The sequence below is a fragment of the Mirounga leonina genome, unplaced genomic scaffold, assembly GCF_011800145.1.
Source record: "Mirounga leonina isolate KUSES-001 unplaced genomic scaffold, KU_Mleo_1.0 Mir_154, whole genome shotgun sequence".
Taxonomy (NCBI): domain Eukaryota; kingdom Metazoa; phylum Chordata; class Mammalia; order Carnivora; family Phocidae; genus Mirounga; species Mirounga leonina.
Window position 1 is genome coordinate 36,433,775 of NW_023270389.1, and position 18,798 is coordinate 36,452,572.

General features: G+C 46.2%; 1 protein-coding gene across 3 annotated transcripts in view; it reads left to right on the forward strand.

Annotated features, from left to right (window-relative positions):
* TRAF5 (TNF receptor associated factor 5) overlaps nt 1-18,798 on the forward strand; it is a 47,310-nt gene that overhangs the window by 16,187 nt on the left and 12,325 nt on the right. For all 3 annotated transcript variants that reach the window (XM_035010486.1, XM_035010488.1, XM_035010487.1), the window contains 6 exons: nt 11,149-11,367; nt 12,538-12,595; nt 15,056-15,157; nt 17,384-17,548; nt 18,165-18,242; nt 18,571-18,645. In XM_035010486.1, coding sequence (XP_034866377.1) covers nt 11,150-11,367; nt 12,538-12,595; nt 15,056-15,157; nt 17,384-17,548; nt 18,165-18,242; nt 18,571-18,645 — 696 coding nt within the window. In that variant the 5' untranslated portion in view covers nt 11,149. The remainder of the gene's footprint in view (nt 1-11,148; nt 11,368-12,537; nt 12,596-15,055; nt 15,158-17,383; nt 17,549-18,164; nt 18,243-18,570; nt 18,646-18,798) is intronic.

An 18,798-nucleotide genomic window follows, 5' to 3' on the forward strand; every position in this document is an offset into this window, starting at 1 on the left:
TATTAGGCGAACATTGACTGAGTGCTCTGGGCCAGGCATGGTGCTGGCTCTGAGGATCTGCAGACCAATGAGGACAGCCCCTCCCTGAGGAGCTCGCCAAGGAGCTGACCCCACATGGCAGGGAAGACTGGGAAAGGGTTGGAGCTGAGTCTAATGGCCGAGAGACTGGAGTCAAAGCTTCCCAAAGAAGAAGCTTTTGTGTGGGAAGATCAGTAGTGTTCTATTTTTTTCCTCTTGGTCTTAAGTTCTGAGAGCCAATCTAATAGCATCACTTGGAGCCAGGTGGACTCGAGATGGGCTCTGAGACTTCCCCATAGGTGAGATTGATGTTGAGGGCACATGGGGGTGGGCACCCCAGGAGGGGTGCGGGGATGCTCTTCAGCCCTGGAACCCCCTTCTCTTCACCAGCAGTGCTTTTCTGCACTCCCAGGAAAATGGGGAACCAGGGGCTTCCTGACAGCTTGGAGAGAAATCACAGTTGTCTTCAAAGGAATTAAAATCTTACCCACATCATTCATCCCGTATCCAAGAAAACCTTCTCCTGGGAAAGTATAAGGAAAAGAAAAGAAAAAGAAAATACAGCCTTACCTCTGCCTCTGCAATGCCAAAGCCACCCATCCCGTGGATAGGCAGTGGGTTGTCGGTAGGCTGTTGTCACATATTATCTGGCTGTCGTGGGGTCACCTGGCCTGTGCATGGTCTCCCTCCCACGTTACGCCTGATGGAAAATGGCGTCATTACTTCTGCGTTTCTCCAAAGCCCTTCCTCTTTGTCTAACCTACATGGCTAAAGGTTAATGAAAATAAAACCAGTTTCTCCCAGAGTTCTCATAGTAGTCATATTGTTGTGTTAAAAGCTGTGGAAGTGGTAGAGAGGAAGAGAAGGTCAAGGTTTGGAGCAGAGGCCTAGCAGTTGTCTTGGGGGGTTTCGTCATCCAAGGAAAGATCTTTCTGGGCCATTGAAGACCGAGGCTTTGGTAACCACTTTAAATGCATCTCACTTCTCCCTCATGCCATGCGGATAACATACTAAATAAAGTGTCTTCTTCCTCTTCTGCTGTCTCCCCCACCTCCATCTCCTCCTCCTCCTCTTCTTCTTCTTCTTTTTTTTTTTTTTTCACTTTCCTGGTAGTAACTGTTCTTCCTGGAAGAGCAGAATCTTAGAACTCAAGGGCCAGGTGACTGAGAGCAGGAACTGCCTGTCCTTCTAGCAGATGGGCACCGGGCTCTCTGAGCCAGGGAACAGATTCCAGAGTCTCCTTGGGTCATCGCATCTTGGGATTTGACATTTTAACTTTTCCTCATCACTAAGCACATCTCTCCTCCTTTAATTTCAGCCCAGGACCCTTTGTTGGCTCTCGGGTGGGTCTGGGGAAGAACATACTTGTACCTGCCCCCTGTTGCCAAATGCGAGCGTCAGTCATGGAGTTGGCTTCTTATGCTTCTGGCAAGGCCTCAGCGGAGCTGAGAAACAGGCAGTTTGCCTTCTAGAAGCCCATCCTGGGATTGGTAGCTTTCATTGGCCAGTGTGGGGTTGCCCCTCCATTGCCCACAGCTCAAGGACCATCCTGGGGCTCCTGGCCAGCCTTTGTGCCCCCTCCTTGTCATCCAGCCCTGTCAGTCCCACCTGTCAGAGAAAGCAGCCTCTCTTGACTCTGCAGCTCTCAGGACCCTCCCTTACAAAGTAGCCTTGGGGCAAGACTGTAAGCCTCTCAAACCCCTCCCAGACACCTCTGTACACTTACCAACAGCCCCTGGATCCTAGAAGTCACTAGCAGGAGGGATCTCGGACCTCGTAAGGGGTGGAGGGTCACACAAGGCTGAATGGCGGTTACTTTGGGGGAAGCAGCACCTGTTAAATCCCAAGTAAGGAGTAAACAGGGCTGCTCTGTAGCCCCAGGTGTGAGTGGGAAGGGCAGACTTCAGTATTGGCTTCAAGGAATTTTCCCATTGCTATCCCTCTGGGATGTCTTCTGTCTCCAGATCTTATTTTCCTGACATAGATCTAAACCTATTACGGCAAATGCCATCACTAAAATGACAACTGAATTATTTGTAAAGTAAAAAAAAATTTTTTAATGCCTTGGGCAATTTTAAAGCAATTATTGATTCCGCACAGGAAATGTGGCCATTCCTAGAAATCATATCATTTATTCTGGAAGAGATGTTGGATGTCAGCTTGTCTCACTCACCTCCACTCCCTTAAGGTTGTCCCTAAGGGACCCCAACCTCGAAAAGTCCCCTATCCACATCCTTGCTTCTCTCCTTCTCTCCTTCATCCTCTCCTCTATTGGTGCTATCAGTTAGTCAGTCTTCCAAACGAACCTGGGATTCATCCTCCACTGTCCTCTCTTTCAGCCCTTCCACGGAACCCATTTCTAAATCCTGCGTTTTACCTCAAAAATGCCTCAAAAACATGGCTTCTCTCTTCCTCTGCCTTAGATCAGGTCATTGTCGTCCATGTCTGTTGTATTAGCCTCTTCCCTAAACTCCGTGCTTAGGCCCGTCCTATATGTTTAGCATCCCTAAAATTTTCAAAACCACGAGGTACAATTTGGAATTCCTGGCTGTGGCATTCATTCAGGGCTCTTCGTGCGATGCTCCTCCCCTCTGTCTCCACACTCCCAGAGACCTTTTTAGTGGTTTCTGACAGGAATTTATTTAGTTACACAGGAATCAGCTTATGCAGGTGATGGCAAAGCTGGGAAGCCAAACAGAAGACTCAGGGTGAGACAACTCAGAGATGAGTTCTGGCGGGAGGCTTCCCACCCCCTCTAGAGCTTAGGAGCTGGGGACCACTCTTGGCCGGCCTAGCGGAAGCTAGTCCACAGAGACAGGGACCATCTGGTGGTGACAAAAGCCAGGGAGGAGACCCAATCACCGTGGGGATGCTGCCCAGCACCAAGGGATGGGAGAGAAATACTCTGGCTTCTCCCTTCTTCCCACCTTCAGTCCCTTGCCAGTGTCTCTTATTGGCTGAACCTAGCCAGAAGACAGGGAGCCCAGAAAACAAGAGTTTGTGGGGGGTCAGCCTCACCCCACCTCGTGATGCAGATCAGGGCAGGAGAGCAGAGAGTGGCTCTGAGAACAAACAGGCAAATGACTGGTGTGTTCCCTTCATTCCACTTGAGCTATAGTTAATTATTAACCATCCCAGAATTTTTTATGATATCCTCTGCAAAATTCTTATATCTCCTTCATCTAGAAAGGAGAAGGGATACCTTCTTCATGACCAGCTGAGATGTTTTCTTCTCTGTGAAATCAACAGACACCTCAGAAAGCGTTAGCTACTCCTCACCTGGGCTCAGACAGTTTTTTTGTGGTACTTGCCACCAGGGCATTATAATGCATCATTCTTGTGTCTGGTTGCCTCTGCTTGCCCTGGAGACCCTCCACAACAGATGTAATATCACAGAGCTCTGCACTCTTGGATCCAATCCAGGACATGTGCCTGCTGAGTCCATGCGGGGATGGACAAACGAGGGAGCTGTTGGGGGTGTCTTCAAGGTTGCATAGCTGGTGAGGGGCAGGGCAGGGATGGAGCCCAGGTCTCCAGCCCTGTGCCATTTTCACTCTGGAATTTCATCTGTAGTAATTAGTAACTCCCAAGAACCAGATCTTGAAAGCTCTGTAGGCATAGTTCCTGGATTTACGTCTTAGAAAGTATAAAATGATTGGGGCGCCTGGATGGCTCAGTCAGTTGAGCCTTTGACTCTTGGTTTTTGGCTCGGGTCATGATCTCAGGGTTGTAGGGCTGGGCTCCTCACTCTGCAGGGAGTCTGCTTGAGATTCTCTCTCTCCTTCTGCTGCCCCCCCAATCCCGCTCTCATGCTCTTTCTCTCTCTCAGAATAAATAAATCTTTAAAAAAGAAAACAAACCCACAAAGTATAAAATGATTTATAAAAACATTCCCAAGTTTTCCAAACCTTCATTAATCTAAACAAGATGTTTGGGATCCTATGAAAGGAGTATGGACAGACAGACAGACAAGGATCTGCCTTTCTTTTTTAAACCTGAGACTGAATTCTGCTAGATGTGTGTTTTTTATGGTAACTAAAACCTAAACTCTTGTTGCTTCAGAATGTTAGACTGTTCATTATGTGTTCCCCAAAAATGAATCAGAAGAAATTTGTAAGTAAAGAATTTAAATCCTGACATCCACAGATGTCCTTTGGAATGCCTAGAAAATTCTCAACGAAAAGAGGCAGCAGTTTATGAAGCTAAAAAATGATGTTTATAAGAAACTCAGTAAGAGTCCGTGGGGAGCATATTGTATGTGATTTTCTTTGTCCTTTTAGGTTTGAGTCAATAACTTTTCAGCAGGAGGACCACACTGTGCGTGCCATCACTTCCTGCCAGGCAGGAATAAGGCCCCGTTCACTGCAGTAGGGAGATATACAGGCTCTGACAGTAATTTCAATACTCTTTCTTTTCTTATTTGCAAGAACTGAACTCTTTTTACTCTTCCTGTTACATAAGCTATTATACCCAAAGGGGAAAGATTTTAATAAAATGGAACTCTTTTTTTTTTTTTGAAGATTATTTATTTATTTATTTGACAGAAAGAGAGAGAGAGACAGCGAGAGAGGGAACACAAGCTGGGGGAGTGGGAGAGGGAGAAGCAGGCTTCCCGCGGAGCAGGGAGCCCGATGCGGGGCTCCATCCCAGGACCCTGGGATCATGACCTGAGCCGAAGGCAGACGCTTAACGACTGAGCCACCCAAGCGCCCCTAAAATGGAACTCTTATTTATTCCCACGAAATAGCTGCCTGGGAATGACAGTACTAGCTGGAAATTTTCAATTAATTAGAGAAATATGTTTATTAGATAAAGAAATAGCAGCCTTTATGGTCATATTATTGGGACTCTCTCATGTCCGTGAACACACTGAATTGATTCCATTTTAGGGGCCGGTCATGGGCCTGAAGAAACTTCAGAGGAAGGAGCCAGACCCTGCCCTGGGAGCTATCACGGTTCGTTTATATACAAGAACACTGTCCTGAAACATTGAAAGTGCATATTGTGTAGCAGAACATAAGTGCTTATTTAAAAATATATATGTATCTAATGAAATAAAAACTCAGTTTCGTAAAAACGAATACTGGGCAAGACCACAGATGAGAGTGAACAAGGTCAGTAGGTGACTCGTGCATGCTGCCTACAGCTGGGCTAGACACAAAGGGAGGAGCAGGGAGGGAGGGGCATTGGGTCCTCAGGCCTCGGCGGGCCATGCAGCAGGAGCAAGGAGACCGTGAGGGTCACACGCATGCTGGGCTCCACCAGCACAAAGACTGACAAGGCCCGGTCCTGCCCAGCAGCCTGATAGGACAGTGGTTCCCAGAGTGTGCTTCATGAGCCCCAGGGGTGCTGGAGAAACTCTTTCCAGGAGAGCAGTTGATAGGCTCTTACTTAGTTCAGGTATGTTCAGGCACAGAAATTGGCAAATTGTACACGTTGGCCTCCCTGAAGCCCTTTCAGGGGATCTGCATGGGCAAGACTATTTTCATACTACTACTAAGATATCGTTTGCCATTTTTACTCTCCTTTCCTGAGCATACAGTGGTGCTTTCTGAAAGCCACAGGAGGCGTGATACTGTAACACCCCGAATGCAAGAGTATCACATAGGAGAACCCAGCTGTCTTCTGTTAAACCCAAACAGATGTGCAAAAATGTAAAACAATGCCTTCTCACTCATTTTTTCGGTTTGGAAAATGGCTGTTTTTCACAAAAATGCTATTTATGTTACCATATAGTTGGCTTATTATTATCTTAAAGTAAATTAATAAAGAAATGTATTTTTTAAACTCAATTTTTTTAAAAAAGATCTATTTATTTGAGAGAGAGAGAGCACAAGTGGGAGGAGCAGAGGGAGAGAGAATCCCAAGTAGACTTTCTGCTGAGCGCAGAGCCCGACACAGGGCTAGATCTCACAACCCTGAGATCATGACCTAAACCAAAACCAAGAGTTGGACGTTTTTTATTTTTTTTAATTTTTAAAAAAATTTTTAAAGATTTTTGTTTGTTCATTTGAGAGAGACAGAGATAGCGAGAGAGAACACGAGTGGGGAGGAGAGGGAGAAGCAGGCTGCCTGCTGAGCAGGGAGCCTGATGCAGAACTCGAGCCCAGGACCCTGGGATCATGACCTGAGCCGAATGCAGTCGCTTAACCAACTGAGCCACCCAGGTGCCCGAGAGTCGGACGTTTAACCAACTGTGCCACCCAGGCACCCCTAAACTCCTCAGTGTTATCTCAAATTGGTAAATATTAATAGCTATAACCCACATAAACAACTCAGGGGGTCCTCAATTTTTTTGAGACTTTATTTTTTAGAGTGGTTTTGGATGCACAGCAAAGTTGAGCAGAAGGTACAGAGATTTCTCACAGACCCCCTGTCCCCTGCACAGCCTCCCCCACCATCAACATTCCCCACCAGAGAGGTACATCTGTCACAGTTGATGAACCTACGTTGTGTAGGGGAGGAAAAATACCTTCCCCTCTACTGAGGTCTTAGCTGAGACGTCTGTGATAAAAGACAGATTAGCAAGAGAAAAACAGGCAGAAGTTTATTAACATCTATAACTCATATATGCATGGGAGATACCCAGGGAAAAATGAGTAGCTCTCTCAGGTGGCTTGAATATCATCCTAAGAGGGAAAGGGGAGGGGGAAGTAGGCCTCTTAGGGGAGAACGAATGATTTTTAGGAGAGATAAATGGACCCTTAGAAGATTAGGTGGGATATGTGATAGTTTATGACCAAGTTTGTCTGGGTATCACCTAGTTTCTTCTCCTGTAATGAGCCACTCTTTCCTGGTTGATGAGACTCTTGGAGAGGTGGTTTATAATAATTGAGTTCCCTTTGGAAGATCTGTCTTTAGGCAGATAAGGTGTTGTTTTAGGACAAATGTATAATGACATGTATCTACTGTTATAGTATCATACCGAGTGTTTTCACTGCCCTAAAAATCCTCTCTGCACCTCTTATTCATCTTTCCCTACCTCCATCCTAACTCCTGGCAACCACCGATCTTTTTACTGTCTCCATAATTTTGCCTTTTCCAGAATGTCCTATAGTTGGAACTGTAGACTATGCAGGCTCTTCAGATTGGCTTCTTTCACTAAGTAATATGCATTTAAGATTCCTCCACATCTTTTCATGGCTCGATAGCTCATTTCTTAGTAGTACTGAAGAATATTCCATTGTCTGGATGTACCACAGTTTATCCATTCACCTACTGTTGGACATCTCGATTGCTTCTAAGTTTTGGCAGTTATGAATAAAGCTCCTATAAACATACATGTGCAGGGTTTTATGTGGACATAGGTTTCCACCTGCCATGGGTAAATACCAAGGAGGGATTCTTGGATGGTAAGACATGTTTAGTAAGAAACTGCCAGGCAGTCTTCCCAAGTGTCCCATTCCCACCCACAGTGAGTGAGGGTTCCTGTCCCTCCACATCCTCACCCATATTTGGGATCGTCAGGGGTGGGGATTTGGGCCATTCTAGTAGGTGAATAGTGGTATCTCATTTTATTTATATTTTCCTGACAACATATGATGTGGAACACCTTTTCATTTGCTTATTTGCCATCTCCCTATCTTCTCTGGTGAGGTATATTTTGGACAACAGTCCTTTTTCAGATGTGTCTTTTGAAACTATTTTCCCCCAGTCTGTGGCTTGTCTTCCCATTCTCTTGACAATGTCTTTCGCAGAGCAGCAATTTTAATGAAGTCCAGTTTACAAATTCTTTCTTTCATGGTTTGTGCCTTTGGTGTTGTCTCTAGAAAGTCAATGCCATACCCCAGGTCATCTAGATTTTCTCCCATGTTGTCTTCTGGGAGTTTAATAGCTTTGCGCTTTACATTTAGGTCTATGATTTTGAGTTAGTCTTTGTGAAGGGTGGAAAGTCTACGTCTAGATTCATCTTTTTTTTTTTGCATGTGGATGTCCAGTTGTTCCGCACCACTCGTGAAAAACTGTTTTTGCTCCATTGTATTGCCTTTGCTTCTTTATCAAAGATCAGTCGACGGTATTTATGTGGGTCTGTTTTTGGGTTCTCTATTCTGTTCCATTTATCTGTCTGTCTCTTCTTTCACTGCTTCACAACTATCTTGATTATTATAGCTTCATAGGAAGTCTTGAAGTGGGGTTGTGTCACTTCTCCAATTTTGTTCTTTTTTTTTTTTAAAGATTTTATTTATTTGACAGAGAGAGACACAGTGAGAGAAGGAATACAAGCAGGGGGAAAGGGAGAGGGAGAAGCAGGCTTCCCGCCGAGCAGGGAGCCCGGTGAGGGGCTCGATCCCAGGACTCTGGGATCATGACCTGAGCCGAAGGCAGACACTTAACGACTGAGCCACCCAGGCGCCCCCTCCAATTTTGTTCTACTCCTTCAATATTGTGTTGGGTGTTTAGGGTCTTTGGGTCCTCAGAGTCTAAAGGGTGGGAGGGAGGGTCCTGAGACCAAAAAGTTTTGAGAACTGCTGTTGTAGAGAAAAATGGGCACACAGATGAGTGTATTAAATTCTTTTGTTTGGAAAGAGGATAGAATGTAGTGGAAGGGAACCCAAACTGAGTTTTGTACATCTTATTGCCCTGTTTTAGGAGCTGAGCAAGCTTGTTGTGTTAGGGCACATCTCTGAGAGTCCAAATTTAGATGCTGTGTGACAGAGACAGGAGCCTGGTCTCAGAAAGAACCCTAGAGGGGTGTAGGACATGAATTGTTGTCTTCCCTTGGGACCAGAGAACGCAGGGCAAATGAGGGAGGGTTGGGATTGGTGTTTCCATTTCTCTAAGCGAAAGGTGAGTCTTGGGTATTAGGATTGTGCAGGTGAACCAAGTGCCGTGCCTCTTGATCTCTGCAATTAAGATGTGTTAACTCTCAAGAATAAACCAGGTTAAAAGGGCAACAATCACATCTTGTACTGTTCACCTACCCCCCTTGAAGTTCTGCAGGAAGCATATGCAGAGTGGGAAAGGTGGGGCTTTGGTCTCAAACTCCAGGATTAAAAAAAAACAAAAAAAACCCCAAAAACCCTGTTGTGTGGGTCTCCTCCAGAGAGAAAGCTTTATTTGCTGAAAGAGGCCAGTTGCTTTCTCTGCTCCATTCTTGCAGGCCACACCCCAGACTCAGACCACTCCTGCACTGGGTGAGGCCAGCAGCTGACTAGAGCGGCCCGGGTGCCGGATGGCGCCCATCTCCCACCTGCACTGTCAGGCCACCCAGCTGCTCTCAGGCCCAGTTGAACTCATCAGCTGCAGGAGATTCTTGAGGGATCCCAAGAGCAAGCCAAAGCAAGCAAGCCTGAAGGCCAAGCCTTCCTGTTCCCTAACCACGTGGAAGGATATCACTCCCAGGGACCACCCTTGATTGCCTCCCATCCTTTAGCCACTTGCCAGACACTCTGAAAGCACCAGTCCAGGCCCCGTGCCCAAAGTAACAGCATTCTTACTGGGGAGGGAGGGCTGTTGTTAACCTGGGGAAACCAGTGGGTTCAGAGGGTCTGCAGAGGTCCAGAGATCAGTTGTCTGTGCTCTTTTATGGGGAGAAGGTCTAGACTTTTTACCAGATTTCAAAGATGGGGAAAGTCCTTCCTCATAAAAAGTTAAAGGATCATTGTGTTAGCGGGCAACACTAGTTAGAGCCGTCCTGTTGCAGGTTAGTCAAAGAGTCCATTCAAGCATGTTAATTCAGCAAATAGTTGATTTGCTCTCCATGCCTGGCTCGGTGCTGAGGGCTGGAGACGCAACATTGAGTAAGACCAGATGGGATCTCTGTGTCATTGAACCACACAGATGTAAATCAAATACTCACACAAACGCATGTCTAATTTATGAGACTGACGCACTGCCCACTGCACCAAGAGGGCCGCTACGCATGTCTAATTTAAAAAATCAAGTGTTGCTCTGAATTTCAGAACCCGGTTCTATGATAGATACAACAGTGGATGTTTAGTTTTTGTTTCTGTGTATTTGTTTATTTTTGAACAGGTACTATATTCATGTTGAAAAATTCAAAAGGATTATATAGTGAAAGACCACTCCACCCACCCCCACCCACCCCCCGCCATGTGCCGCCCACTTACCATTATCCCTCAGCCACTCCCTGGAGGCCATGCATGCTTCATAACATGAGTGGCTGTTCTGCTGTTCAGCGGGGGCGGAGGAAGGGAAGTGTACAGAAAGCTTACCTGAGGCTATGACACTTGAAATCTGAATCATGAATGTGAAGCAAAGAAGACTGGAAGGCATAGGGGAGGCATTCTAGGTAGAGGCAATAGCTTATTTAAAGGCCCTGTGGCAGGAGACAGAAGAATGAAAAGAAAGCCTGTATGGCTCAAGTGCAGAAAGCAAGGGGAGGAGAGGTCCAGGATGCTGCTGGGTGGAGAGGGTGCAGTCTTGTAGCTCTCTTAGCATTGTGGACTTTCCCCTAAGAGCCTGGCAAGCCACTGAACAATGAGAGGAGGTAACCTTCAATCACACTTGCATTTTGAAAATGTTACCCTGGCTGTAGTATGGAGAATGGATTGTAGGAGAATGGATTGTAGGGACTTACTAATTGACCTGCATCCTGGGGAATGAATGGCAGTTTTTCAGCAGACTGGGGAGGTGCTGAAGCTACAAAGGGAGGGTGGGGGAGAGAGAACCCTTCCTGGGGGTGGGAGCGGCAGTTAATATGCTTATTTAGTTCAGGTGAGAAATGATGTGGCTTGGTGGTGGTGATGTATCTATATATATTGCAAGAAATGCATTGGTATACAAGGTTCTTCTGAAAAATGTTAACAAAACGTTTGTTTCCGTTCTCTCAACCGAGTGGAAGAGTCCGCTTAGAATGTAGTTAACACCCTGGTTGTAGTTGGTCCAAGTGCGTGGCCAAACTAACAGGATAATTTAGCATCCTGTAAGAGGCTGGTGGGCAAAGGTCTGAAGTCTCCTAAAATCTTGCTAGAAGTCGTCTGGTCCAGGCTCCTGCTTGAGCACCGTGAAGACATCTCCCCTGTGCGGGAGCCCTCCAGTGGCTGGAGGTTGTTACTGTTGTTACCGAGTCATAACAGAATGACCGTGTGGGTGATGCGCGCTAATTAGGAAACAATTGTTTTGGTCTCTGCACACTCAATTTTCCTTCTCTTCTCCTGACCCCCCCAGAATGGCTTATTCTGAGGAGCAAGGAGGTATCCCGTGTGGTTTCATCCGCCAGAATTCCAGCAACTCCATTTCCTTGGACTTTGAGCCCAACACGGAGTTCCAGTTTGTGGAGCAGTTAGAGGAGCGCTACAAATGTGCCTTCTGCCACTCCGTGCTGCACAACCCCCACCAGACGGGCTGTGGGCACCGCTTCTGCCAGCACTGCATCGTGTCCCTGAGGTGAGCTCACAGGGCCCCCAGCTCTGGTCACAACCAGAGGCAGGGGGGTGGGAGGGGCGGGCGTGGGTGTTCCTGGGACCCAGGTGTCCAGAGCGAGCACTCGATGGGAATGGTAGCTTTGGGAATTGCCACGGTTGGCCACAGAACCACGAACACGAGGAGGGGCCCTCCCGGAGCCCTTCTCCGAGAGACTAAGGAATCATGTTTTGGTTTTTTAGTTTTTGGTTTTGGGGGCTTTTTTGCCACTCACTAATTGATAGTCACCTTCCCCCCCCCTTTTTTTTACATCAAGTGTAATGAAAATATAGTGTTCTATTAGTTTCAGGTGTACAATAAAATGAGTCAAGAATTGTATACATGACTTGGGGCTCATTTCAGTCACCTTTTTTTAAAATGTAGACCACACCTGTTTTGCACGGGAGGGCAAACCTTGATGCAGTCTGTGTTGGGAAGGACCTGTGTTTCACCAGGGTCTTTGTGGTGGTTGCTTGGACCTTTCCTTGCCAAAAGGCAAAGGTGGTGTCACATCCGGAAAGGGACCGCACCTCAATGGGGGTACTGTCTGCTTCGGAGGCAGCTATAAAACCTGGGTCCTGCCATTTTGAAGGTGGAGACCAAGAGAGATGTGGAAGCAGGCTTTGGGGGCTTATTTAGGGCAGTAAGTAAGCTGTTTCCTACCAAGCTTGGAAAGGGGGTTATTATAGCACATTCTCATTCATTCATGGGTTTGTCCATTCAGCACCTGTGTGTTCCAGGCACCTTACTAAACTAAGCTCTAGGGCATGGAGAGGAAGGGCTGGAGGTTCAGTGTGGAACAGGACCCAGTGTCTGCCCTCTAGAATGCTCCAGACTAGTGAAGGAAAGAGGCTGTGTTACAGGGTGATAAGCACTGGCAGAGGACATTGAACTCTGTCTGGGGGACTTACTAATTGACCTGCATCCTGGGGAATGAATGGGAGTTTTTCAGCAGACTGGGGAGGTGCTGAAGCTACAAAGAGGGGGTGGGGGAGAGAGAACCCGTCCTGGGGGAGGGAGCGGCAGGAGGGGAGACAGGGCCCGGCCTGTCCAGGGGGAGCTCTAAGAGGTCAAGCATGGTGGGAGTGCTGGGGCTGCTTTGGCAGAGCTGTTGGGGTCAACTCTTAATTCGGCTCTATTTTTATTTCTCTCCAGAGAATTAAATGCAGTCCCACTCTGTCCTGTAGATAAGGAGGTTATCAGATCTCAGGAGGTAAGAAAATCCCCACTTTGGTTTAGCAGTTCTCTGGGTGATGGAGAAGCCAGTGTCCTAGGTTGAATTGGACATGGAGGTTGGAGCAGTAGAGCAGGGGAGGGGGCCCTTTCTTAGAGTCCACATTCCTCTCCTATGGGGTCAGGTCAAACCCCACTCCCACCACTGTTTCAGAGGCTTCTTTAGGTCTTTATTGACTCCACCCCCCAGTTTTTCCTCTCTTCTCTCCTTACCCCCTTCCTACACCAGCTCCAGGTATACTGAGTTGCTTGGAGAAATGAAACACCCTGTTCCCTGGAATTCACTTTCTCCTCTGGTCTATTTCTAGAACTTCCTTCTATTATTATTATTATGTCTAACAATAGCTTTATTTAGATATAATTCATATGCCATAAAATTTACCTTTAAAATGTACATGTTTCTCGGGTATATACCCAGGAGTGGAATTACTGGGTCATGTGGTAATTCTGTTTAGGGTCATAATGGTCACTCTATGTGTAACATTCTGAGGAACTGTCAGATTATTTTCCAAAGCAGCTGCACCATTTTACATTCCATCCAGCAGGGTGTGAGAGATCTAATGTCTTAGATCCTTGCCAAAAGTTGTTACTGTCCATCTTTTTGATTATAGTCTTTCTAGGGGGTACCTGTTTTGATTTGCATTTCTCTGATGATTAAGGATATGGAGCATCTTTCATGTGTTTGTGCATTTGTATGTCTTCTGGTAGAGATGCCTATTTAATTTCTTTGCCCATTTTTAAGTGGATTACTGGTCTCTTATTGATGAGTTCTAAGAGTTCTTTTTATATTCTAGATACAAGGCTGTTATCAGATATACGATTTGCAAACATTTTTCTCCCATTTTGTGTGTTGTCTTTTCACTCTCTTAGTGGGTGTCCTTTGAAGCATGAAAAGCTTTTCGTTTTGATGAGTCTTACTTGTTTTTGTTTGTTTTGGTTGCTTGTTCTTTTAGTGTTGTATCAAAGAAATTGTTTCCTAACCCAAAGTTTTCCTCCCTTAAAACTTCCTTTTTGCGGGGTGGGGGGTGGGTGCGGGCGTGGAGGGAGAGAGAGAGAATCTTAAGCAGGTTCCACATTCAGTGCAGAGCCCAACGTGGGGCTCGATCTCATGACCCTGAGATCATGACCTGAACTGAAATCAAGAGTTGGACCTTTAACCAACGGAGCCACCCAGACACCCCTCCCTTAACACTTCCTTTTAAGCTCAGTTTTCTTCCTTTACAATTCTGCTAGAGGACATTCAAGCGTCACCTCCTCTAGGAAGTTCCCTGAGCACCTGGTCTGATGTACATGCTCCTGCCTTTTTTTAAGATTATTTTTTAAGAGTATGTATTTATTTATTTGTTTATTTATTTATTTATTTATTTATTTATTTATTTATCAGAGAGAGAGAGAGAGAGAGAGCGCACAAGCAGGGGGAGTGGCAGACAGAGGGAGAGGCAGGCTCCCCGCTGAGCAGGGACCCCGATGTGGGACTGATCCCAGGACCCTGGTATCATGACCTGAGCTGAAGGTGGACGCATAACTGACTGAGCCACCCCGGCATCCCTCCTTCTCTATGCTCTTATGTTGTGTTTTGCAAATGCCTCGCAGAGGACAGTGCTGTGTTTGTGTGTGCCTCACCCACTCGATTAGGGGTTGGCGTACTACAATATGAGATTTGTTGGCACAAATCCAGCCTGCCACCTGTTTTTGTATGGCCTGGGAGCTAAGAATGGTTTTCCTATAAATCATTGGAAAAAATCCAAAGAAGGGTACACAGGAGCTCTGTACTATCTTTGCAACTTCTTGTGAGTCTTCTAACTATTTCGAAACAACTTATTTTAAAAATCAAGAGAAGAATTATGTTTTGTGACACATGAAAATTACATGAAATTTATACTTCAGTGTCCATTGATAATGCCTTATTGGAACACAGCCATATATATCTGTTTAAGTATTGTGTACAGCAGAGCTGAATAGTTGAAAAAGAAAAGGTTGCATCGTGGCCTGCAAAGCTGAAAATACTTACTCTCTGACCCTTTATGGAGAAAGTTTGCCAACCCCTGGTGTGCGCTGAAATAGCAAGTCAGCACGGCCTCCGTGACACTACCTGATGACTAATACAAACTTTTACACTATGACAGGAAGCTGAAAGCGTTACCCTCCCCCACAGCCCACCTTCTGACCTTTGAGCATCCAAGGTCAAGTGCACCGTGAGATTCTCCTGCAGCCTACTGCACCGAGCATTGAATTTCCTGACTTGTGTTTAGTGGCTTGTCGGAAACATGTCTGAGAAAGCCTCTTCTTTGATGGTGCCGAATCTGTTATTTCCATTCCAACTTGTCTGGAAGTTTCCACTTGACTTTTGAGATGTATCTGAAGACCAAATTAATAATAGTTTCATTCACATTGCTCTGAAGCTTTGGAGTGTATGAGACCTATTATGTTTCTCTCTTAGGTGTTCAAAGACAATTGCTGCAAAAGGGAAGTCCTCAATTTGTATGTGTATTGCAAAAATGCTCCTGGATGTAATGCCAAGATTATTCTGGGACGATACCAGGTTGGTATTCCTCATGACCAATATTTGCCTTTGTCATTTTTTCCAGTGACGTGTATTGAACACCTTTATGTGTCAGTTCCTGGGCCAAGCATGGTACGGGGCTCATTGGGTTGCTCTCAGAGAATGCCTGTCTAGCAATACATTTGGCTACAGTACAGCACACCGAGGGCTAAGGTGTGAGTGAAAAGGTCCATTTTGTTTGGAATGCATGGAGGGAATACTATCTGTGCTAGACCTAAATTATGGGTTAGGGGTCATTGATCCAAAAGAGAAGATGTGGGACATGCAGGGCAAAAGGACGTGTCATTTGTGGGGAACTGTGAAGGTTTGGGGTCCCCAGGGTGGAAGCTATGGCAGCCTGCAGAAAGATATGATCGCAAGAGACCCTGCCTGAAAGTACTGGCAGGTGGTGGGTGGGTGGTTCCCAGCAGCTGTGGGCCGTGGCTGTTAGTTTGTGATCTGAGGCATATAATGCAGACCAGATCAGATTTGGGATGTGGTTTAAAGGTGAAGCATTGGTATGAGCTGCAAACACATGAAGTGTAGGGGTAGCGAAGGGAAGTTACTTTCACATGAAACTGCCCTGCCTGGTTCTTCCATCCAGCTGGAGAAGCCGGAAGCTTGGTAAATGTCAAACTGGAAATGGGGCAACGGGGCTCTGCCATGGCAGGCCCATAGCGGATTTGATCACACTGTGCAGGAATAAGAAGCAGGCATCTCTAGCTTCCAGAGAATGGCTTGGGGGCTGCTGAAATTTTCCTCTCCCACCCACACATTTTGGAATACATTTCAGGTGATTCAGCCTTTTCTCCACTTTGCCTCCAAAACCCCCAGGCACTGAATTCCTAACGTGTAAATGCTTTCCCGTTAACCCCAGGATTTTTCTGGAGGTTCACCGAACTTCCTAGAACTTTCTCACATTTTGATAGTCAGGCCCTAGAGCAGGGCCTCTTTTCCAATTTTGTCACGAAGCCTGAGCAGGAAATGAGGCTCAAGTTAGACCATCCAGCTCATCAGCTTTTGTGACTAGATCATCAGCTTCTGGAGAACAGTGGCTGGTTTCTTTTCACCTGTTTTCTTCTGTGTTTCCCCTCATTCCTGCCCCCCACCCGCACCCTGGCTTGCATGGTGAGGTGTAGGTCCTCCCCAGGTAGTGGAATCCTGATGAGTGTTGACTGTTTTCGGTGAGAGTGAATTTTGGAGAAGATACGGATTTCAGTGGTCTCTTTGTTTCTTATTACTAGAGGCAAAGGAGAGTAGCTATAATATTTATTTACCTCCTGCAGAAAAACTGGTTGCTTTTTCTCTCGTTCAGGAAAGGGGTTAGCAGACTGTTCTGTCAAGAGCCAGTTAGTAAAATGTTTAGGCTTTGCTGGCCATACAGTTTCTGTATCCGCCACTCAACTCAGCTCTTCCCTTTCAGAGGGAAAGCAGAGCCCCCCACATCGTCCCCTCCCCCCCCCGTATGTAAACAAGTAGATGGGTGGCTGTTCTCCAGAAAAACCTTATTTACAAAAACAGGTAACAGGCCAGCTGTGTTTTAGGGGATCTCGCAGGGGACAGGACCATCACAATAACTTGCTGTGATCCAGAGGTTTTATTAAGGTATGCCTCCTGCTTTAAAAAAATCTCTACCATGAAGAATACTGGAACGAGTAATGTCCATGTCATCGTTATCTCATATTCTGGTGGAGAACATTTTCTGACCACAGCCTGACCATTCCCAGCTTCTCTTGGGCCTGGGATCCTGTATTTCTTCTGTCTGCTTTTCTTGACCACTTCTAGAACAGCTCCCACTCCCTCTCCCCATTACTCTCTTGAATCCTTTCCCTTCCTTCCTGCACTTAGGACATGCCCTGCTCTTCTTCCGTCTTTCCCCTCCATCCTGGCTTTTGCCATCCGCTGTGCAGAGATTAGTACTTGGTGCCGGGGGTGCAAAAAGAAATTAAAAATGTCTTTGGAGAATGGGTAAATCACTCAGCAAGCCTAAGGAAAATATTCAGGAACTAACCTGAGAATCTGAGCTAATAGATAATCTGAAATAGACTCAACATGCTTCCTTCTCCAGCCATCTTCCCTATCCTCCCAACTCCTATCAAACAAGGCTGGCACGGCCTTGGTCTGCCCAGCTGCCCCCCGTGTCCTCCCTCCCTCCAGGCTTCCAGCTGGCCCCCTGTCTCCCCGCCCCGGTCAGTGCGGCCCACTGGCCTGTTTTTTCTGTTGCAGGACCACCTCCAACAGTGCCTATTTCAAGCTGTGCAGTGTTCTAATGAGAACTGTCAGGAACAAGTCCTTCGGAAAGATCTGAAAGAACATTTGAGTGCACGTTGCCATTTTCGAGAGGAAAAATGCCTTTATTGCAAAAAAGATGTGGTAGTAATCTATCTACAGGTAAAAAGAAAGAAAAACGAATCGTCTTTATGGGACTAAATTCTACCTGAGCAGTCACAGTGAATCGGGACATTACTGAATTTATTTTTGTACAGAAATACGTCTAAAGAATTTTCTGAGAGTTCTGTAAAAAGCAAAAAGTCTTCTTGTTGGACTCTAGAGTAGGACTCTACTCATTTATCATTGGCAGAAGGATTGTTTGAGCACTACTGAGTGTGAGTGTGCAAGGAGCGCTGCTGGGTGCAGGGTCACAAGGAGGTGACGATACTATGTCCTCAGGGGGCTCTGATCTGACTGGAGTGGCAGGATGTAGGCAGAGAAGGAGATCATGGGTACCTTTTACATGTACTGAAGGAGACATACTGATGACTCCCATAGTCTGCCCTCCGTGAGTCCTCTGCCCTCTGCCCTTCTTTTGGAATAATTGGAAAACTGAATTGAATTCATGGGAAGGAGGCGGCCATCTTTAGTCCTTTTTGGAACTAGGCTGCACCTTCCTGTAGAGGGTAAGCCACATAAGATCCCCAGAGACATATGCATAAACACTCTGAGGCTGTAGAAGGGAACCCTGGGAAGCAAGGATTGGCTGTGTTTCATCATCCTCTCTCTGTTTCAGAATCATGAAGAAAACTTGTGTCCTGAGTACCCAGTATCTTGTCCTAACAGGTGTTTGCAGATTATTCCAAGAACTGAGGTAACTGTAAATGAATCTCTTAGTAGATTTTATGTAAGATAAAGTTTTAGTTAACCACTGTGGTGTGTGTTTGATCAAATCCCACAGGCTGAGGCCCAAGATTTAAAGCACACCCATGATAACCACGTCTCTGTGTCCCCTTCCCTTTTCCCTGAGAGTTCTCCATTTTTACCATAGCTCTCCCTCTGCCAGGCCTCAGCGTGGCTTTTCCCCTTCTGTTTCCTCCCTCCTTCCCAAGCCACCTTGGGGTTCCCTGCATGCTGTAGTTCTCTCAGGCAGCTGGAGAATTGGTGATGAATTTCGGTAGCATGAGGTGTCCTTTTTGTAGGTGGATGAACACCTCGCTGTGTGTCCTGAAGCTGAACAAGACTGTCCTTTTAAGCACTATGGATGTACTGTAAAGGTATGGGATGCTTTTTTGTTTCTGCCTCTACATTCTACTGTGTAATTTATTTGGCAGGTTTATTTTACTCTTTGATTCCATTCAGGATGCAGAAGGACATTCACTTTGGAAGAACTTTAAGACTGGCAGTGTTATTAGTCAGGGCTCTCCAGA